The sequence below is a fragment of the Corvus hawaiiensis genome, chromosome 3 (assembly GCF_020740725.1).
Source record: "Corvus hawaiiensis isolate bCorHaw1 chromosome 3, bCorHaw1.pri.cur, whole genome shotgun sequence".
NCBI lineage: Eukaryota > Metazoa > Chordata > Aves > Passeriformes > Corvidae > Corvus > Corvus hawaiiensis.
The window spans coordinates 83,870,071-83,894,499 of record NC_063215.1 but is presented as its reverse complement, the minus strand read 5'-3'; the positions used below and the strand labels follow the sequence as shown (position 1 = coordinate 83,894,499).

General features: G+C 36.4%; 1 protein-coding gene across 5 annotated transcripts in view; it reads right to left on the bottom strand.

Moving 5' to 3' along the window:
- SMYD3 (SET and MYND domain containing 3) overlaps positions 1-24,429 on the bottom strand; it is a 399,660-nt gene that overhangs the window by 318,044 nt on the left and 57,187 nt on the right. For 4 of the 5 annotated variants that reach the window (XM_048299062.1, XM_048299064.1, XM_048299063.1 and 1 more), the window contains exon 5: positions 22,754-22,890. In XM_048299062.1, coding sequence (XP_048155019.1) covers positions 22,754-22,890 — 137 coding nt within the window. Of the gene's footprint in view, positions 1-15,581; positions 15,603-22,753; positions 22,891-24,429 lie in introns of those variants that run through there. The other variant, XM_048299067.1, reaches the window with a different exon arrangement.

Genomic DNA, 24,429 nt, shown 5'->3' with positions numbered 1-24,429 from the left:
CTAAGTGATGTTGATGGATAGTACACAAAAGTATAAAAAGACAGTCCTGCATTTTTATTTATGACTATAAACATCAGATATTTGATACAATATGTGATCTGTGATTAAATACATATTGTCTTCCTTCATAAACAAATATACACAGAGGAAAAAAATGAATAAAATGGAAAATATTTAATCAGCAAATGTTTCATGAGAATTACAAACGTTGGGAGAAAGGTATTTTTGGGATTTTTTTTATCTTTGGGTCTTTTTTATCTTATTTTTGTGATCACATTTGTACCATTTTCAGATTTCCTAGTGGAGGGGGAAATTGTTTATACTCAAGTGAAAGTTCCCAATGGAAAACACTCTCTTCAAGAAAAGTTAAGAAATATCATTTTATCATTTATAGTGTTCACACTATCTATCTCCTTTTATTTATTGTTTCCCATTTGCAAGTATTTGAGGAGAGAGCTACATATACTATGTATACACAGAGCATTTGGACACAAACTGTGCCTCCTTTACAGGCAGTACCTTTACAGATGTACAGGGGTTAGGATAAGGTTATGAAGTTATTACATCATATGTTTTATATAAAGTTGTTGTACAGGACTTCCCTCAAATACAATAAAAAAAAAATTAAGCAGCATTCCTATGTGACCAGATCTACTAAGCAGAAATGTTATGGTTTAGACAAGTTGTAAATCCATAACTGTAAGGACTGTACGTCCAACAGCTACAATATTATAATTTGATTTGATGTTTCTTAATGAAATAGCTTCATGTTTCATTAAAGAGGTGCACAAGCTCATTTCAAGTGACTACAAATAGCAAACTGTTAGCTCTTCACTTAGTAGTGTTGAAAGTGGTAGTTAAAGGATAGGAAGTACCTGGCATTGGTCTTTCATAAAATGCCTCACGTACTGGGGTCTATGCATCTACATAATGTACAGCCAGCACTCTACTCTGCCTTGATTTAAAGGAATAGTATCCTGGAGAAGTAAGGCTAGCTCAGTATTTCCCATTTTCAGCATCAAGTTTCATCTCCGTAATCTGTAATCAAGCAGTGCAAGAAAACCCATTAGTAAGCATGTGATCAGCACAGTAGAACCTTGTCGTAACTCAAAACTTGAAATACTTGGCTAACTCTCACAGCAAGTATAAACTGGCATATTAATCATTTTTGTCCTTCAGCTCTTTTTTTGTGACTTCTGACCACATTTTATGTACTCACAATTCTTCACACCCTACCTCCTAAAACATAATTTATTAGAGCACTCTTTCACCAGAAAATCTGAGGCAGGGAGAGGTTACCCTCTGTAGTTTAGGCAACAAAAGCAAAACTCCATAATGTGTCACAAAAATGTACAAAACATACTTTCATAATACACACAAAAACAGTCATGTCTTATGGGGATTTGAGGAACTTAAGGAAGAATACCAATATGGGAGCATTTGCAGTCACTAATTCAGAAGGACAGGCTGAATTGACCTGCATCCATACAACGCATCAACACTCCAAAATAAACATTAAATAGTGGAAACCATAAAAGAAAAAACTGTTGATATATAAACAGTTTCCAGCAGAGGGTGAATGAATTTGTTCTTGGAAATTCCCATGAGCTAGCTACAGAAAATTGGATTCCTTCTCCCCAAGAGGACAGTGCAAAGATTTTATGGCCACTCTTCAGTTCAATAAAAAGACATAACTAGTATGTTTGAAAGGAATTTTGGTCAGGCATAGTTTAGTTACACTGATATATAACCCTTTGTTCTGTCAGACTGACTTGTGGAAGAACTGAGGGTTGCAATCATTTCTTCAGTCTCGAAGCACATGAATCAGACGTACATCTTTCACTGGAGCTACCGACCCCCTGCATGAATGCAGCCAGAAGCTGGACCAGATGCAGATGGCTAAGGCTGCTGAGGCAAAACTGAGCTAATGCCAGAAAATTGTGGAAATCAATCAGAACAGTAGGGGATTAGTTCAATACTTTAGCTTGCCAGTACTAACAAAATTATTGTAGTAAGAGTATGGAGCCTTGCTCTGAGGTAGAGCAATCAAGACACAGTGCCACGGCTTCTATGAAGGCAAACTTAGTAGGAGCAGTGGCCACCTGAAATCAATGCAGAGAATATTGGCCCTGTTACTGAGCTGGTGAAATGGACAGAATCTAACAGGACAGAACCTTTCCCTCCTGGGAGTCTTTTACAAAAACTCATAAGTAAATTTTAAAGAGAAATCCCCAGAAAAAGCCTAAGTTTCAATCAAGTGATAAAAGTGTACACAACTGTTCCAGGGAAGAACTAAACTGCATTTCTTTTCATACAAGATCACACCCAAGGGTCTCATTAATTCTTGAGATCCTCCTATTCAAATGGAGAGTCATAAGTTGTAAGCACTACTTGTTTGTCTCTTCTGTTCCTCTAATGAAATATGTAAGAAAAGACAGTTCCAGTTATGTTCATTGCCATGTTTACCAAAGACTGTCACATCAGGAACAGATTACTGTAACATAATCCAGCCAGACCACACAAGGCCAGCTAAAAGCTGAAAGCAGAGCAGAAAGCAGCTGCTTGTTTAACTTTGCTATATGCTGGCAAAATAATAGAGCTTGCCTGTAAATTGGCCTCCAGCTATATATTGTTTTTCAGATGGCAGTTACTGTTTAAAGCTCTACACAAGGTACCATTTGTTTACCAGCAAACATCCAGCTAATACTCTACTTAATAATCTTTAAAGAAAAAGCATAAATGATCAGGTGTTTTCTATTAAAAAATCCTTGATTCCAGAGCTCACTCCCCAGCAGAAGGCAGAGCCTGCCAACTTTAACAGATCAAGCTTGCATTTTTTCTCCTCACATGGGAGGGAATGCAGGCTGCAGGGCTTATTATGAAAATTGGTTAAGCATCACTGAGTGAGAACGTCAAGATTTTCCTTGGGATGTGACATGAAGATGTAGCTTATTTTTCAAGAAGTGGCCACAATTGTTGCCTGTTAGATTTTAAAGATAATAATCTCATATATTCCACACTGAAGTTTCCTTCTCACTTCGAAGAAACATTTCCATTTCTATCAGGTCAAAAATCTACTTTTTAAAATCACCTGTATAAAATGACTGCACAGACATAGATTTATGATAACACAAAGAATTTTCTCAGACAATTTGATTATCAGGAAGAACATCAAAAGATTACTTATGTCCAAATATGACCTCAGCATAAATTCTCTCAGTAAGCCACAAAAAAATGAGGATACTGTATTTTTTAACATGCTGTATCTCCCTCTGAAAGTCTCAAGTCTACCAAAAAATTCTGCATATTTACTTCCTTCTATGAGGCCAAGATTTGCAAGTTTTAAATAAGCTTTTGTATAATTACTGAATATATTTTTATCAATCAGTTTTGTGACTTCCTAATACAAAAGGCTTACATTTGCATAAATCCAAGATTTGCTACCATGATAACTGGAAAATAAGTTACTTAAATATTTTGAAGCATTTTAGCTGTTTTTACTTACTGGAAGTGAACATTTGACTTCATTCCAAATAAAACATTGTAGAGACACCACCTTTCTCTAGTCATGCAAGTAAGTAACAAGCTAGTCCTATCTGAAGGGGTACAATGAAATTGTGCACGGGGAAAAATCTTTTTAATAAAATGTTAATGTCATTGTAAAACCCATGTCTAGATCAAGACCATCCATAGTATTTCTATGACTATAAACCCCACAGAAATGTTTGTTTGCAATTCTCCACTGTATGAGACCACCATCTCCTGCTCTTCCACCAGGAATACATGCCATGATGGTGAAAAAGTTGGATAAAAGTACACACACACCCCCCACACCTTTGCTTCTCATCAGTAGCCGCTCCTCTCACCAGTACCTAAACTAAAATCTTTAAATCCTAGACAACAGCTTAAGAAGGAGTGTGTCTCAGCTACTTCTGCTATGGCACATGTGACATTTTGGTAAAGAATTGTCAAGAGAGTACAATGTTCCCAAATCTTTCTGAAGAAACTCTTAAGTTAAAATTTCAGCTTCAGAGTGAGTAGCATACGGCTTCTGACCTCTATGTCCTTTTTATAGAGAAAAGTAACAAAAGCATTGTCAAACTCAAATAACGACAGACACATGAGAGGTCATCCAAGCATAATGAAAACATTCAACTGTAGTAAGGTACACTACTGTGGTAATCTGTCGGATGGAGGGAGAAAAATACTGTCTGCCATACTAGCTTTTAAAACAGAAGACAATGTTTTCTACACACTGATAGGTTTAAATAATTCCTTTTGTTTTCTTCAACTTTTAAATAAATGAAAATATATCAGCTCTCTTTCACCACAGAAACAGAATAATAAAGACTTTAGTCCTGATTTTTAAAAATCCCTGTAAGTTTGTCACTCTAAGCCCATAAACAATTTCTCTTACAGCAAGAATACGTGGTTTTGGCCAAATGAAGATGCAATTCTGTGGGAACCTAGGATGCAGAGGATATTTCTCTGCCTGTTTTGAAAGGTTTTACCCCCCTGGACACTACTGTTTTTGATCTTTGTCAATGGGAAAATTTGCCTAGCCTCTGGGAAGAATTTGAATCTACAATGGTGTGAATTAGGTAATAGAATACCATGTGAGATTATCACAGGATGAAAAATTTAGAGTTTTTAGGTCTATTTGCATAGTAAATAGATAGAAGTAGAAACCCTCAAAATGGAGGATAAGTTGTAGTTAAAAGCTTCTTTCTCCTTCTTCACTAACTCCATATTTTGCAGCAATAGTGGTTTGGGATGATTGGATAAAGAATTCCGCAGTTCCTGTCTACATGATTTAGGAACTTGTTGGACACTGGTAAAAAAGTGAAAATATCTTGCATTTTAAGCTTTCATTGGGTAATTTACCTTTAAAAAGGCTGTGAGATCTTGACAAGTCGTCTTCTTGCTGCATTCTCTGCTCTGTGCTATGTCTAGGCCATGCCAGTGGCTTGTACTCCTTAGATAAGAATTAATAAACACCCATCTGGAGACTGAGAAGCATGAAGTCCCATTCACCTCCTTTTTCCTCCTGGCAAAAATCTACATGTCTCCCCCATCAGGGAAGACAACAATTAATAACGTGGACAGCATTACAATTCACAGGGTAACAATACAATGGAATAAATATTGTCTGTATTGAAATAAAAAGTCTGGGTTCATCCCAATGTCTTACCAAGCAGCTTTAGTTTAGCCTAGTCTTTTGTTAGTGCTCAGGGAAATGTATAAAGTCATCATCGGCTGCAAAGACTCTTACTAAAGTGTTAAATAGCACAAGGTCAAGAATCTACTCCTGTGAGTCAGACATCAAAAAAGCACGTACAGGGAATATTCTCATTTTCAATGAATGCTATGATAACCGTAAAATTCTGCAAGGCTTTTAGTTAGCATGTGATCTACTTTATGCTTAATTTACATGAGCAGAAAGATAAAACTTGGTTTAATAGCAGTATTATCTTTCTCCACCAAACATGTAAACCCATCAATAAGATTCTATAATTAGTTTAGGAAGGATCTATTTTCTACAAGGTCATAGAATCACAGGATCATTTAGGCTGGAAAAGACGTTTAAAATCAAGTCCAACCATAAACCTAACACTGCCAAGGCCGCCAATAAAGCAGGTTCCTAAGTGCCACATTTACACATTGTTTAAACACCTCCAGGGATGGTGACTCCAGCACTTCCCTGGGCAGCCTGTTCTAATGCTTGACAACTCTTTCCATGAAAAAAAATTCTTAATATCCAACCTAACCCTCCCTTTACACAACTTGAGGCCATTTCCTCTTGTCCTACCACCTGTTACTCGGAAGAGACCGACATGCTGCTCAGGTCTCCCCTGTGCCACCTTTTCTACACACTAAATCAGTTAAGACTGATTTGGTAACGTTTGATTTTTGCCCATATATTATCTTTATTGAGAATATTTTGTATTTGACAGTAACATTATCATCAGGACAAAGTGGAAAATAACTGGTGCATGCTAAATCTTTTCTTTTTAAATACTGATTGAACGTCATCTTTATGGTGAGAAAAAGATAAGCAAAAATGGTGAAAAAAAGAAAAGCAAATAATAAAAATAACCAAAAAAACCCCAAACAAACAAACTCCCACAACACTTTTTTTTTTGTATTAAATATACTAAAAAAGAACAGCAAAGATACAGACTGGTGCTGTGTTTTATTCCTTTGTTTATAAATATAACAATAACTGCTAATATTTTAGCCAACAGCTCTATATTCTCATCTAAACACCTTCTTAATGTAGCAGGCATGTACATCATCCCTATGAAAGGACAAAAGTAATTTATTTGTTCACTTTCCCACATAAAAATCAAATACAGATAATTTCCACCTATTGACCATAAAATCTATGTTATAAATCAGCTGCCCCCTTGCTAGCGACCATTATACTTTGGTTCTGGAAAGCAGCGTAGAGCTGCACTGCCCAATGTTCTCCATTGGAATCAGCAAAGCTACCTGTATTTACACCAGTTAAATGATTTTCACATGGTATGGAGAGTGCATATGAACATACAAAAATGAGCAGTGTGTATTATAAGGATAAAGACTTACAGTGATCGCTACAATTTCGTACACAATTTAATATCCATCCAGTTTAATAATGTCATCTAGGTAAAAGATTTCTATGCATTTGAAACACATAAGAGTTAATTTTACTCTGTTGGGGACTTTTAATTCTTATTCTCATGAAGGCGAGTTGACATGAGGAATTCCAGAGGTAGGATCACAGATCACCAGGTTACTTTTGATAAACAGGATTAACAAATCATCATTTAAGGACAGCTATTCCAGGTCTACACAAATGTGGATGCGCAACCACAGTAACATGTTTCTGACCACCCCACACCAGATTCTTTGTGAAAACGGGTAGTAAATACACAGAGAGAGGGGGATCTTTCCACCAATACATCCATCTCAGTACCCACCAACCTCTGCCTTAGGAATTTCCTGAGCCAAAGGCTGTATTCATTTTAAAACTGACACTGACTTTATTTTCAAATCAGCAGACCAGCAGTCACGCAAGTCTAAGACATGACAAATCTGATGTTATCTTCTCCCCTCAGGCCTTACATTTTGATCTCTGACTTCCAACACATAACAGCACTACAGCAACACAGCATTAGAAACACAGGATGAAACGGCTCCCACAGCTCCACCCCACTTACCAAAGACTGATGAAGTAGAAATATCATGTCAGAGCAGCCAGATGGTACCACTGATGAGGGAGAATATTCCCAAGTCCAAGGTAACAGCTGTCAAGGCAAACCTGCCAACTCGTAACTTGTCTGTAGCTACCCAGCATATTTGATCCAATGCATATGGACCAAAAATAAATAAGTCACCAAATGAAAACTTTTACTTGTCCTGTTATACTCCTCCTCCTCCCCTTTTCCTGCATCCTTTTGTCCACAACAGGGAAAGTGAGGATCAGGCTTCAGCCACAAGGATGAGTTGCCGTTTATTCTGTATCATGCCAATCAAGAATATTTTTAAGTTATTAAAAATGTTCTATAGCATTTCAGAATCTCATAAATCTCTTGGTCTGTTTGGTATAGCAACAAAACCAGGGAAAATCTCCAAATTTAAAACATTACGTGTTTTACTCCTTTTATAAAGGGCTTCATTAAAACCATTTGCCATAAGATCCAAAGCTTGTTTACTGTGATATGCTACATAAAATGCCACTGTAGCCAAAAGTCTGGCCCTTTTCTCATTGATCTGGTATCTCCCTATCTGAATTGGGAGAATAGGAAATTCTAATTGGGAGAATACGAAAGGGCTACCCAAGCCCTTACTTCAGCCTTTCTTGCTTCTTTTCTCCAGGCATGTCAAGCAGTTTCTTGAGAATAGTTAAGAAGAATAAGAATAGTTACTATTTTCTGTATTTAAACAGAAAGGAAAATAAAAGGGGTTGAGTCAAACATACGAGAGCTTATTTTTTCAGGTTCAAGGTTCAGGAAATGCCAATCTTTTAAATTATAACAGTATTTTTAAAAGAAGAAAATCATTGCATTAATATGATTAGATCACAATATACTAACCTAGTTCAGATTAATTTATTTGATGCTAACAGGCTGTTAGAGAAACCAGAGCTTTGATGTGAACTAGTTCCACCCTTTTCAAACCGTTTAGTAAGAGAACAGGAACAAATAGAACCTCCATTAACAAAGCAGTTTCTGAAGACCACTTTTAAACACCAGGCATGTTATTCAAAACAGTCCAAATTGGCCCGCAAAAGCTTGATATAGCCCCTTTTTAATAAAGATAAATGAGTCTGGAAACTAATCTATCAAAATAAAAAAGTCACTATCAACAACAACATCCCTTTAAAGAAAGCCAAAAAGTCTGCCAGCTTTTAATTCATGCACAGTAACCTACTGCATCTGGCTTTCCAAGGGCAATCCCAACCCTATAATTACCCAGCAGTCACAACTGGTTTTCCTAACAAAGCTGAGCCTACACAGAAATACCAGTCATAATAAAGAAGTATTGAGATTATTCTTCCCTGTGTTTTCTAATACTAAAAAAAAAGAAATTTCAGATAAATACTGAACGCCAAAAGGAATAAAAACGTGAGAAATTCAATCCTAGATCATGTCACACATGATCAGCATTCCTGTTTTCTAGCTCAGCTTCCACCAAAGGCAATGATACATTTTAAATTATAAGAAAGAAGAGTCCCATTAAGTCTTATGTCACTTCTGTAACAACACACTTTTTAAAGGGCAGAAATAACTCCACCGCAACCATAAAATTCATGAGGGATTTTGCTGAAAATTTCTACGTCATGTCATGTCCAAATATAACTACTGTCTTCACAAAAGCAGCAGGCTGATAGAAAATCATGGTTAAAATAAACTGATTACCTCTTATATTCTTGTTTTATCTCCATATACTGGTTTCATGACACACATAGAGTAGCATTACCCAAAATGCAGAAAGCAGTTACAAATAACACTAATATTATTTACAGTATGGATTATCTGTTAATCCAGTTACACTGCAAGAAGAGAAAATAAACACTGTGGTGAAATGCCTTCTTTTTTTTTTTTTTTTTTTTTTTTTGGCATCCTATAAAAAAATCCACGTTCAAATAACCTTTGGATTGCATCTTCTGCTCTCTTCAAACCTTCCCAGCCTGTAGAAAATACCCCTGCCTACAGACCTGTTCTGCTTGCAACAATGCTTTCCTGCAGCCAGCAATTTTCACAGGATGCAGTTCTGCAAGCACGGCATTACCAGACTCATTTGGACAGACCAATGAGAAAGTCATTGAGATCCAAAGCGAAAGACACACCTTTCCTAAAAGAACAGCAATACTAAAGCTGTTTATGAAGTTTTAAGTATTGCAATGGCTCTCCCTCTTTTCTGGGAAGATGGTGCATTTTGGTTAGGAGGAAAACCAACACTGATTTAAAGTCCTTAGGAATTCCTCTGTAATAAATGCACCACTCAAAGAATCTCAGTATTGTTATCCTAGCCTTGTCTCTACATGTGTATAAGACACAACCACTGGAAAACTATAAAAATTACTTCAAAAAACTTAATTATTTATTTCACTGTCACTGACTGATTAAATTTCAATTCTCCATTTGCTTGGAAATAAGTAAAAAATAAAATGGCTTGGGTTGTTTTTTTTGTATTTGAATTTAACAATCTTTTTCAGTCTAGGCACTGACAGTTCCTTACAATTAAGGGAGTTTCAGAAATTCCCAAAAGCACTCATTATTAAAAGAATTTTATTCGAAGTACTTTGGTGCAATCCAAAAGCTATTTAGCTTAGACAGGTACGCTGTTGGCAACAGCTGTTGAAATTTAAACTACTCGACATCAGACAAAGAGTTTGTCTCACATTAGAAGATATAAAAGGTAATTGCTTCTTTTAACTTACCAACTACTAGGAATACATCCAAAAAAAGTCTTTCTGGGTTAAGCCCATTAATACAAATAACTGCATAATCAAATGCTGTTTACAGGGTATCTTTTATATCACATGATAGTTGTGAATGGATGAACCCTAGCTCAACGTTTTTTTAAGTGTCTTTTCCATCCCTTATGCTTTTACATATAAGTCTTCAAATTTATTTCCCAATTATTCAGTCACAAAACCACAAAGCCCTCAAAAAATGAAATGTGTAAGAGTTAATTTGGGGAACATTTCAAACTCAGAATGAAGCAGCAAATGAATACATTTTCATCTGCTGCTTTTTCTTTCTCAAAAGAAGTTATCAGTGATGGCTTCCCTGGCAATGAGGCACAAACACACAACAACACTGATTCAAGCAGCTAATCAAGGACAGATGTCTCAAGAGAGCATCAAAGCAGCCTTCTGCATTTCCAGGCATGTCTTACTTTTCTACAAATAAAAATATCCCTATAGCTAGGAAATCCAGTTGAATTCTCAAAAGGAAGACGTGGTGGTTTGCTTTTTTTTTTTCTAGTGCATCTTTCTATACTTTAATTACAGATTCCCTGCCAGTTTGAATAAAGGAGCAGAAACATTTGTCACAGCCATATGGAAGCATCAGAGATCAAGGGTGTTTTCATAGGAAATACTTCTAAAGTAGTTTTCATCCTAACTTCCAAAGTTCTCTAGCATTCCTTTATGAAGCTGAGTGCCTTAACATATAACAAACACATCAATAATATTTTCAAACTCATTTCAGAGCGTTCTGGCATAAAGTCAAGCTTCATTAAAGGTCTTCTCTTAGGGATTCAAAGATCATAGACTCACGTATTCTGTTCTGTAGAACCTACACGTACACAGGCCTTGTGTGATCTGTAAGACTTCAGTTTCATTTTCTCCAGAAAATGCATCTACATCAAGTAAAACCCGAAGCAATCCTGATTTCAGTTACCTTTTTTTTGCATAACAACATATGTCTGTTACATATGTGAAACAGCTTATTGAACAGATTATTGAAAACTTTTTACAGCATATGACTACAGTGTAACATTAATTAGTAACACTTTAATAATAGCAGTGCTAATTAATTCTTCCTAACCTATAGCAGAACAGCATGTGCAATGCTGCTAGTGCTAACAATCATTCCATGGTGTACATTTCACATACACTGTGCTGAACATAATTCAAATACAACATCGCCCAGAACACAGAAGAGCTAAGGCAGATAAGTGGAGGCAGATTGACTTACCAAGACAGAATGACATGTGAGTGAATGCAGGCAGCTTCTGGCAACAAATCAGTGTGGGAAGAATTCAAGTTTTGTTCCCTGTTTGCTCTTAAGAAGCAATGAGTATATTCACATCTTGTCCCAAATCCCATTAAATCAAGGATGAGACTCTCAATTTACTAGGATCTTAACACACAAGATTGAGCACAAGGTCACAGGGTCAGAATGGATACCCAAGTCAAACAGCACATATATGCCTGGGCACATGATCTCAGTACAGATCTGCAATCTCAACCAGAACAGTAGATCACCATCACAATGCAAAATTATCTTTCAGCCTTAAAAATCTTTCAGGCATTCTGGATATAAAAATCTGTTGGTTTCCTTTCCATTTAGACCCAGTTATAAAATCAGTGTTACTGAGAGAAGAGCAAAATTGACTATTTAAACAAAGCTAGTTAGTTTCCAAAAAGATCAAGTGAACATTGTAGGATCCCATGGCCAGATCTTTTACTGTATCTTTTTTTCTCAGAACTCAGCTTTATTTGGAACAATAAATCAAAGTCACTTTGCCTCACTATTCTAAATTCCACAATCGATCATTACCTGTATTTAATCAACATCATTTGCTTTCATGAGCTAGAATAGCCACCTGCCCTACCTCTTGAAGGTCCTCCAAATTCTCTGTGCAATTTTGATTCTAAAAAGTGGGACTCAGAGCTTCTCATTTGCTGAGTGCTTTTATTAGTAGCACCATAACAAGTAAGCAAATTTTTTGGTCTAAAAGAGTTGTTTCTTTTTCTGCCATAAAGAACTAAGACAACTAACATATCTCCACTGAAACAGCAGAAGACATACAACAGCTACCGACCGGAAAGATGAGACACCGGGAGAAAACTTGCCAAGCTGCAGATACACACCTTAATTCTTATTGCTACATGAAAATAAATAATTTCATGAGACCCAAGGAGATTTCTAATCACTAAGAATACTAATTACAGAATTATCATCAGACAATCAAGCATTCCCTACTTAATGCTATCTCAACTAAATATCAATTGCCACTGAATGACAGCATGTAACACACTCCTACCTTCCCATCTTGGAAAGCTGACTGTGAGAAGTCTGGAGTCAAACAGTTCAGGAGAAGGCAGCAGATAAATACATATTACTGTTATTATATGCTTGTTCGATCCAACAAGCTGGATGCAACAAGCTTCATCTTATTCCTGCCTATGCACCATTTCTCCCCTCTGCCACAGCAATGCAAAAATGGGGTCCAGAGAAACCTCCTCAAACTGCACACTGACAACAGAACTCCAGTCAAGGGGGTATCAGCAAGACAGCACAATTAAAAGCATATAGTGACATATATTCACAGCTTCTCACTTCCCCTTATGTGTTCAGGTTAATGCTAGCAAAAAATTAATATAGAATATGATGAACTACACAAATGAGTAGGAACTCACCAGCCTCTCATCGCCTCCATTTCTCACACTTAGGCACATTCACTTAAATTTCTACAAATACCTGTATGCTCATTCCAAAAAAACAAGACATGCTCTGGCAACAAACAATGGTGCTCAAATGTTGTCTCAGGCTTAACTGGAAAACACCATGCCCTACTAAGCAGGCTTGTTTTTCTCTTTCTGTGCCTTTCTTATGAGTCTTCACATTTCTCTCACCCATCTCATCTAGAAATTAAATTATCAGAAAATTAATTTTCAAATTTAATTTCTTGTGAATCTACAACACTTAGTAGTAAAAGAGTTACTAGAAATCATACCATTTTGGAGCTACTAAACTGGGCTGCTTGGTTTGCTTATATCATGGACAGGTTTGCCAGCATAAAATTTATTTATTCTCTTTTCTCTAGTGCAATTCCTTGATTTGAAGATAAAACCCTCAAAGAAATATAGCTGGCAGCACCATGCCTGGAAAGCAGATGCTTACTCTTCTCCCAAACAATAGGCTATTTCATGGTCAAAAATCTCTTGCTGCTGTGGATACTCCAGCTCTTTCAGTTTGCTTCCCCAGCAGATCTGTACCAATGGATGATAGTTTCTTCCAGAATACAAAGCTACCAGACACATCTCTTTTTATTTGGCAGTGTTTTCCTGTATTTACACAATTTGTGTGGTTATGGAGATTTGTGATCTCTCAGGTCTTGGAGCCAGACACAGATTCACTTTTAGCCCTGACTCAAGAGCATGCACTATGATGTATTTTCTACTGATACCACCAGCAACAGCCAGGGCCACAGTGAGATGTCAGAACTCTACCGAAATTCAGCTGCTTCCAAGAAGATGCAAGCTTGCAAATAAGAACCATTAATGTTGCACAACATCCTGCTGTTACTGAGTACTTTTTGTTTACAGGTTCTTATATTCTCTAATTTCAGCCATGACAAGATATTACAAAGACAGTTCAATAATGTATAGGAAGCACATCCATTAACGTCTTCATTAAGCCAAGAAGTTTTTTAGGTAACTGTGTAAAGTTAAAGTTAACCAGAAAAAGATATTTTTCAAAACCACAGCTGAGACAATTAACCCAAATTGCTTTTCTTTTTTATACCTTGTGGTCCACTCATGCTGAAGATGATAGTACAATTCTTGCTGTGGTTCTCAGCAGCCACTGTAAATTCATCTCAAGCATATTCCTTTTATACGAGATGGTTAAATGCACTTATTCCTGATTTAACTAACAGGTACAAGGACATTAAGACAACAAGCTGAATCCTCCTCTTGGTCACTCCTGCCATCACTTGGCTCTGGAGTCAGCCTGGGTACATCATCCAGGCAACCGTACAAATTTTGGGCCTCAGTAAACTGACAGAATGGGGGCAAACTGGTGAAGTACTGCTTTACCACTAAGCTTTACCACTGGAGCTTTTCAGAACTGTGGCTTTCCAAACAAATAAACTGGAACTTAAATTAAAAATTACAATCCAACTGATATGCCTGAAAGGATAATTTAATGAAGAAAAAATTGCTATGGAATGAAAAACATAATGATCTTGTATAACTAAGGCAGCAAATTATGTTGGACTCATATCTGTCATTGGTCCAAATCCACTAGGAAAATTCCAACATTATCATATTCTCACAAGCTGCTTCTTCAGCTACTACATAATTTTTTATAAAACTATGGACTGTACTTCACTTTTTAATACACAAAAAAATAGTCAATACATGCATCATTAATTATAAAACCTAGGCAAATGAAATCTCTCATTTAGAGAGATGCTTGGTTCAAATTTATGCCATTTAATTTATCACCAGGATGATGGATATTGACGCAGGTTAAAAAAACCCCAAACACATAAAAATACAAAGAAAAAGTTGGAAGCTTAAGAGCAAAACAAGCAATTCTATGCTGTTGCAACAGCTTCTCACTATCAGCCAGATCATAGAATTTTACCTCATACTCATAAAGTATAAAAGTAAACGTGACTCTTTCAGAAGATTAGAGAGCACAAATGCACACTGTGCAAGTTGCTGTTTCAAATACAGATTTTTTTGAGAATGAGCTTAAAGGCTGAAATTACTACAAAGTGAGAAACATGTCAGCATTACTTAGTCTACATAATTTCTGCATAGCAGAAAGCACTGATGTCACAGACAACAATGTATTCGCCCTTCTTCACTATCTTCCAAGAAGAGGAAGAGGGCCAAACAGGCACAGTAATTTTCACCCACAACACTGAATGAATGTTGATAAAGCAGTAGGTAAGCACTTCACCATTTCTATCTTGACTAGTAGCCACACATCACCACATCCCATCTATTTACATGAGTGTAGATAACTCTGACTTCCATGACCTTGTGATGCATAAAAATACCCATCAAAGAGTGCGTGTCCAAACCACTTTCCTCTGAAAGCTGAATGAAACCTTGGCCTTGATGTTAATGGAAGAAGAAAGAAGATGAATTTTATATTTGTGAGTACAGGCAAAGCACGAGGTTTGTTGATAGAATGAAGAATATTCTTGTGGAATGGGAGAAGGAAGAAAGCTTTATTACTGCAAATTTCTATTTTAAACTAGAAAAATACTTCCAGATTTCCAAAAGTGATTATAAAAACTTTAATAACAGCCCACAATTACTTTAAATTCAGAAGGGAGATAAGTTCAAATCCATTATCTGCAGTAGCTATGACATTAGGGGCACATTTGAATGAACACATTTAAAATTTCAAAAAGCCCATAACCAGCACAGAAAGTTTCAAAGGATCTGTAAGAATAAATACAATTTATTTGTGATTATAGGCATGAAAAAAGTCTAGTCAATATTTACATAATCAGGAGGAAAGGGGGAGAAAAAATTAAATCACTAAGGCAAATTAGATGATCTCCTAAAAGAAATATTCCCAGATCTGACTCTGCCAGTCAATCTACATCTAAGTTACCTGGGGACAGCATGGGAACTTCCAGTGTAGGCGTGTAGGGAGAGGCAAGCAGGAAAGCTGTGACAAATCATCCTGGTTGTCAATAGCAGAGCTCTTGCACCTTGCTTGCAGGATCTGCTGCCAGCCACTATTGCAGAATATCCATAAGCACTGTCATGTACTATCATGACTTAAATAGGACATGTACTATTTAAGACAGCCTTTCTCAGCTCGGGTTGCTATGGCACAAACTAAGCGATCTCACGCCAGCCTGCAGCGCATCAATGCTACAACCACGTTGTGACAGCTGCTCATCCATACTGAAACACAGGATCAATTCGATTATGCTATTGAGTCAGTATCATGGCCTAATTGTTTCTTTTTCCACCTTATTTCTACAACAAACTTAGGAGTAGTTTTAATGAAATAGAACATGGCACACCACAATTACAGTTAAAGCAAAAAGATATATATTGAGGAATAGGGAGAGAACACACTTTTGAGGACTGAATTTTATGTAGGTAGGTATAATTTAATTGACACCCACTGAAATGCCTACATGAGACAGCACTTGTTGCACCCTCAATTGATACTTAAACTGTAACAGCTATTTAGCTTTACAGCATACCTTAGACAGATGTTATACTCATTTTCGGAGAGATTCTGAAGCAGCTCAGAATATAGCAAGTCAACAACACCACCACAAATACATGGCTCCCCATCCTATATTCCAAGAGCGTGGTATTTTTCAACTATCAATCTACTGCAATGTCATTCTGGAAGGAAAAGAGCTTTTTGCCTTTTCATCTATAAAACATGTTGAACAAGTCTCAGAGCTGATTAATAATCCTTCCACACAAAATTCTAGCTCTGCCCCAGCCAAAACAAACAAACAAAAAATGCTTTAAGCAACCCCAGTGCAGGTCATCCTAAAGACAAGGATAGAACACTTTGCTGCCAACAGCACTACAAGCAGTTATCCTCCTCAATTAGAGGCTCTTAAAATTGCTGATAGAGGATGTAAATGGTTTTCATTTACTACTCAGATCTTTATGAAACATCTCCATGACCTTGCTTCATGCTGGCTTTTCCTAAATGTAAAAGGTGCCTCACTCCACACATTTTTTTGCATGTATTCCAATTGATACAACCACTAAAGCTTTTTATTATTACTGCTTCCAGTTCACTTCCATAACGGTGTCAGAAAACAGACTGATGTATATCACATCAGACACCACTGGCTTTTTAAACAGTGTCTTTTGTGGATATGGTCTGAGCAGAATTAGGAAAAATAATGGTAATTAAGTCCTGGCCACCTGGGTCCTTTCCAGTCCTACACTAAAAAATTAAAAAAAAAAAAAGAAAACAAACAAAAAAACCCACCACAAAACAAAAAAACCCTCTCACTAGGTAAGACAGCAACCCAGAATCAACAATACATGTTAGGCAAGTGATCATTCATGTTTGCTCAGTACAAATATGAAGGTCCATCAGAATGATTTCTGTTATGTTCAGACATACACCGGAAAGAGAGTACTGAAAAATTCTCCTGAAATTATAGTGGCAGTGACACAATATTTCTGATGATTGCAACTCAGTTCTTCACAGCTGTAAGTGTGAAGCTTTCAACAGGTTAAAACCACACACATAGAGTACAGGAGAGAGGACACACCATGTCCATATTCCCACGAAACAAAACTTTATCAACAGAAATACTAAATCAATAGCAATGTAGGTAAAAAGATAATCACAAATGTCATGCAGTAGACTTACAGATGGCAATAGTCAGAGAAGAAAGTTCTGATATAGTTTGATGAGCAAGAACATATTCCTACTACTCTAAAACAAAAAGAGTTAAGATTAACAAGCATAAATGTATATTGAGCACCTAAGACTAACCAATGTTGTTTCAGGTATAATAATTCCTGGAAGTTATAAGACTTTGGCATTTATAATAAAAAAGAACAATCAAAATAAAAAGGTTTTTGCAAAATAGTTTCCTAGGCGGTGACTAAAAATAAATTTGTCAGTATTGGTCTTCAAATTACCATTAGACAAGGCAGCAATGTACATTAGCTTTGAATTACACAAAGAACACTGATGGATTAAGCATGCACTTGGTTTTTTTTCCTGTCTCCAGGAGAAAAAACTCACAGCCTCCCAATCATTGGGAAACTGAACAAGTGCATCCAGAGTTAATTAGATTAGCAAGCCTAGCATCAGAAAGCAATCTTCACCTGTATGTCTTTAACAACTCTTAACCTGCTCATAACTTTATCCTAGTATTTCTTTTGACTTTCTTGATACAAATCAATTTTAATTTACCTAATTACATGAATTACTAAGTTAAGCAGTGAATCCTAAATAAGAGTAACCTACTGAAGGCATTACTGAAGAATATCTTGACCAGGCAGCTGTATCTTGTATTCCAAGGTCTTCTCAGAGAACACACGCTCTCTGATGCCTATAAGATCTGAAGGAGCAACATGAAGATCAAACTTACTTTATCAGTCATATCATTTAGTATCTCCTTCAACTTGCACCTAAAACAACACATAAATATATTACCATAATTCAGTATTCAGACTTTACAAAGGCCAAGAGACACTGCTCAGCTCCTAGTTCTCTTCTGCCTATGTAAATACATACTAAAACCCTTTTAACAGTGAGATTTCTTTTTAATTGGTACTAATACCTTTTATGTTGAAAAGAAATTCTTTCAAAGCATTGAGTGGAATAAAAAGTAAGTACAGAAAAGTTAAAAGAACAAGTAAAATATATCCAAGTTTTGATAGGAGAAATGAACAAAGGATTTTAAAGAGACTAGGACACTGGCTCTTGAGGGATGTACCTCTGCACTTTATAGAACCTCCTTACTTCTTCTGAAGTTAAAAACAAAATCAACTACAACAACAGCGTAAATGGACAACTGGTCTTTTGGTTAAAACTATTTGTGGGCACAGAGACTGGCCTACAGCATCAAACTTGTATCTCTTCTTCACTTTAATGTCATTTTCACAAACTTCAAAAAAGTGAGACGAAAAGAAGTTAATCTGACATATAAAAGTTGCACGTATTTCTAACACATACAGATACTTCCGTTTGTACTATCCTAGACTTACAGCTCTACAGTCATTCAGACCTGTTTTTGCTCTTCAATCTGTGTCCATTCTAAACTGACCTGAAAAGGAATGAGTAGAACAGCACCTGAGAGGAGGGTGGTGAGCAGCACATCCACCACCTGCATAAAGAAGACAACTCACCTCCCACATATACAGGTGTGTGACCTCTCCAGTGAACTGAAAGCAAGCAGCACATCTATTTTCAAAGCAGAATCTGTTCATAACAAAAAGCTGTCAAGATTGGAACTGCAGGAAAGATTGAAAAATTCAGAAAGCCAAAAATCCTTTGTCTAGTCCCTATCACCCCATGTGTGGTTAAAATACTGTCCAGAAAGAGAAATTCTGCACAACAGAAAAATTAGAAAAAGACTCTTACTTCAGGAGTTATGTATCATCTCTGCTCTATGGGGTTCCCTAAAATCTTCAATCCAGCATCCTTTCCCAAAAAGTTTATCAACAGTTTCATCAAAACATCAATTCTGACACAGTGTGAGTAGTTGCAATTCTATGTAAAATGCCAAGCCTACATTTCATCTAAAAGAAGTCATCTTAGGCCTGATTCCCGTCAGTAGAGTCACAGTTTCACAGTCAACATGGCAGGTACAGAGTTTATTCAATCTCTTAAAGTGGTTCACATGGTTCTGTCTGCTGGTATAAAAAGAACCATAAATGTATACAAAAAATTTAATTCTTTATCCCGCATCCATTAAATGTCTCAAAGGACTCCAGGCCACCTCCTCACACATGTAAGTAAAAGCTGAAGAATAAAAAGCAAGGACTGATTTTATCTCAAGGTTATGGAAACATCATTAAACCATAAAACCACGCTGTCAAAAATTTATCTTGACATTAGAAAATGTCTCAGTGGAGTTAAAGCCTTACCACGTAATTAGCTGTAGATAATTCTGTTTAATACTGAGGATCAGAATTTTAAAACAGTCACAACCTTGATAAATGGCATGTTAAATAAACTGAAGCTTCCAAAAAGTGATCAGATAACAAAAATGAGAAAATTCAACTCCGGCTCAAAGGACAGTTGATACAAAAGCAAATTGTCTAGTACTGGACAGGGCAACTAGGACAGGGCAACACTGTCAGAAAGAAAGGTACATAACCCTTCTGAAACACCTCCCCATCCAGTACAGCTGGAATTTTCCACAGGTCTCATGCAAACTAAAAATACATTGGGGTGAAATTCTGCTCCCATGGAAAGAAATGGCAAAATTGTCTTGATTTTCAATGGGCAGTTTCTACAAATGTGCATTCGGGGGCATTCTCTGCCTATTAAGCAACACAGGCAAGTGAATAAAACTGTAATTAATTTTCACAAAGACAAGAGCAGTGGACAACAGAGAAGGAGGACTGTTTAAAAGAGCTTCTGAGAAGCTCTTTTGACCTAAATTAGGTTGGAGATTTTCCAAGAACCATCTGGAATTTAGTCACCTCACTGCAGGATAATTTTTCTCTTTTGTCTGACAGTCTGTTTATTTTCCTTCTTGAGGATCCAGCATCAAACAGAATAAAAAAAGACCTCTGACTGGATCTTTTTGCGGCACGCAATGAAAGAACCGATCCAAAAAAGTTCAATGTTCGAATAAGCACCTACTGAACTTGAAAGGAATGTTGGAAGCAGTTGGGAAAACAAGATTACATCTTGAAGTCATGTATCTGTAGTATTTCTTTATTCTATGACCACGCAGGGAAGTCATCACAGCTGGTCTTCTTTAGAGTTATACTACAGAGAAGAGACTGCAAAAGTCTTATCAGAGACTTTACAGTTCCAAAGTCTTAAATTTTACCTGCTGAAAATAAGCACCCCTATTCAGCTTAAACAAAACAAAACAAAAAAAAAAATTAAAAAAATATTGCATGGACATCCAGTTTAGCTTCCAAAAAACATTCTGTGGGAATGGCAGAAAATGTCTGCTGCTACCTCACTAGGGATGGGGGCATACCAAATTAATATTTTAATACAATATCACACTTCATAACACACTCGTTTGACAACCAAATTGGGAAGGCTGTAAAATGCCACATGGAAAATTAGACAGTGACAACAAGGTCTTACAAAAAGCTTGACAGTTGTGCTTGACTGAACTCTGAACGAGATACTAATCTTACTCATGTAAAGCACAGGGCTGTTGACAGCTCTTTTTCCCAACCACTCACCTGTCCAGTCAGACTCTCCTATCCCTTCTGCCAGCTCTTTTTAGTATTAATGATATCAAGTATGTGTACACATGACAGGTAGATGTCATTTGCTCTCCATTTTCTCAGGGCAGACTACCACACAGACTAAATAGAATGAGCAAAACAAGGAAATGAGCCCTGCTTTAATGGACAAAAAAAACCCCAAACCAAAGAACAATAACTTAAAAACTCAGTCCTTTTCAATAGGGTGGGGGAAAATTCACAGTCAACATGCAGAATACATCAAGTTTAAAATATCTGTGTGATATCAAAGCCATAGTGGAGCAAATGTTGTCATTAACAGGAGCATTCCCAGTTCTCCAGTTAACAAGATACGGAGCTGGGAAGTCTTGGCTTTCACTCTGCCTTTGATTGCCACTTACATCACCTTGGTAAAATACATGGGAGGGAAGAGGAGGTGCACATATGTGCACATACTTGTGCATGTGTGTACATAAAAAATGTAAAAGCCTTCTCTATTTTCTTCACCAGTGTTCCAATGTGTTTAGTAATCATCACGCTGTTTCTGTAAAGCCACCACGGCCAGTCTCCATCTTAAGCTTGCTTATTACATAGAAGGCAACAACATTCGGAAAGAATTTCTTACAAGCTGCAACTCAGTTCAAACTGAGTAGGCAGTGATCATCTTCTGATAACCAGTTTTATCTTCAGCTGCACAAAGCCTCTACACCCGATAACACAAGGTGCATCTTTCAAGTGAAATGCATCTGACAAAGTTCAGGCCAAACCAGCACGCCAACAGAGACAGTAAAACAGCTTCAGTGGAGACGAGGTACTACATAATGGGTTTTATCTATACAACCTTTTGACTGGGTCTATTTCAGACTGAGTGGTTTCTCAGGTAAAATTACAGCTTTACATCACAGCAGTCTAATCACCACTAAAAAAAAAGTACAGAAAAGCAACACAGTTGATTATATTGTTCCTACTCCTGTCCACAGCAAAAAAGAAGGTTCCATAACTTTGCAAACAGATTTTTTTTAAATGTTAAAAAAAAAAAATTTATAGCATTTTTATTTCATTTCTCTCAAAGAGGCTCACTCTTTTATTTATATCAGAAGAAAAAGAAATGTTATAGTTTGGCTTACTTCATAAGAATACACTTACTAAAACAACCAAAACATAAATAACTTAAGATAAATCTTAAGGTAGAATTTATCAATCAATTAGGAATCAAAGAAATTAAATGGAGTTAAAACTATGAGTACTCTTCATATAAAATATTTCTGCTAGCATTGTTTGAATTTAGCTTCCCGAATTGAATGGAATAAAATATCTACACTAAAAGCCAACAATACTTAGTTAGTAACACAACAAACATTTTACATACTGTGGAAACTAACTTTAAATACTTTACATGTAGTCTTTCAGAATAAATAATCTGCAACGCCTCTGGAAAAAGCAGCTTGTGGGATACAGTACTACCACAAACATTAGCATATACTACTAAATGACAAAATAGCATGGGAGCATATCTGCAAATATATATCACTTTGCAGAAAAATTCTAGGCTGAAGAGTGATGTTATATGCCCTTTATTACTGTAAAAAAATTTTAGGTTGATTGACTCAATTATATTTGAACTTCCTTGCTTTTTTTTCACCCAACAGCTTTAACATGACAATTCTAAAAAAAGAAAAGAAATATCCTCTGGCTACTGCTTTAATTCTGAAGTGTTGCAATTATAGAAAAGTTATACTTCTGCTTAAATACTGACTGAATTTAAAAAAAATAGTTTGAATTCACTTTGTCATATATCACACTCTGAATGTATCTACTGAACTCCCACGCAGAAATAAATTGCGAACATGAGGAAAGGATAATTTATGAGTTGTCAAGCAACCAGATTTTAACACTTACTTTTGTGAAGATCTGAAAAAAGTCAATTGCAGGTGGCAATTGAGACTCATCCTGGATCTCAGTTTTCAAATACAGTTGCAAAGTCTGCGCAAGCTGCCTGAGGCCATCTTTCATTTCTTCACTTAACCGTTCAGTGTCTTATGGGGAAAGGGAAAAAAAGTAGACCATGTCATAAACACATTTCACCAACATTTTGAAAATGTCCAATGGCAGCCATACAGTCTAGACATTTCCAGTCCCAAAATTAATCTTGACAGAGGGCAATTTTGACAGAGGGCAGACATTTCTCATTTTTTGTGACAGTTACCTATCAACACACAGTAGAGTTTATCAGGTTGCTACTGCCAAATCATATGAATACGATAGCAAGTTAAAGATCAAAAGCCAATAGATAAAGCAGATGTGTAAGCAGATGTAAGACAATACACACAAAAATTAGGCATCTGGGTTTGTAACATTAACCACATTAGAAAAATGCTTGGAATTTTAAGCAGCAGTACATACTTTCATACTGTACAGATGTGTCAGAAACACTTTATGCTAGCAGATGAAACAGAAAAGTATTTATAAACAAAAGGAGTTTCATACAGAGCAACTGGTAAACAATGAATATGAAAGAATATGAAGTAAATATCACTTTCTTATAAAGCACCACTATTCATGTTTTACAGATAGAAATCTTGAAGCAGATAGAATCACCGTGCCTGATTTTCTCACTATGTGATTATGCATGCATCAGGTCTCTGATAACATGGAAAGTAAAACTGCTGCTGCCCTAGTAAGTTCACTGCCTGATTACCTGCTTCACATTTTCTTTTTCCTACCAGTTAGTACAAAATGAAGAATGTGAAGCCGAACGTATTCAAGCACCAGTCTATAACAAAAGGCAGAGATTTATTATGCACTGTGAATCAATTTTATCTCTGCATAATGGTGAATTGTTATTTTATTATAAACATCTATAGCTGCCCACAGCACTACTCATGTGAAATTAACAATGTGGATGTTTGCAGGTGATTTTGCAAGCATGAATGAATATAAATGTTAGAAGTCCAGACATGTATGTTTTTCACAACGTATTGAAAATCTCTTCTATAGAAACGTATAATATCTATGAGGACTGTGTCTTCAAGAGAAGCAGCAAACTTTTAGGTGACTGAATCAAGTTTAAAAAATATAAAAGAAAAACCATAAACACACACTTGCATTTCTTACATAATATTCCTTTGAAATCAAAAAAGCTTTTTCCTTCAAATGTAATTTTTCAAGACAACATGTGATTTACCTTAAACTATCTATAACATATGGCAAAATGTATTATAACAAAGAGAGGAAGGCATGGTTTGTTTCACTATTGGCAAATAAAACAACCCTAGACTAAAGAAGAGAAATTATATAGGAAGCATGTTATAAATGGACACTGAAGCTTAGGACAGATGTGAACATGAATACCAAAACCAACTGGAACTTCAGGGAGAACTGACAGAGATGGGAGCAGAATGCAATTATCCACACTGGAATCTGTCCAGGACATCAGAGCTAGTGATCCAGAAAAAAGTCCCATGGGAACCTTAATAGAAAACGATCAAGACCTCGTTTCCAAAGCACATAAGAAAAGAAGGCCAAAAGAAAAATGAAATTAAATTTGTGAATGTCTTCATTTTCTGTTTTTAAGA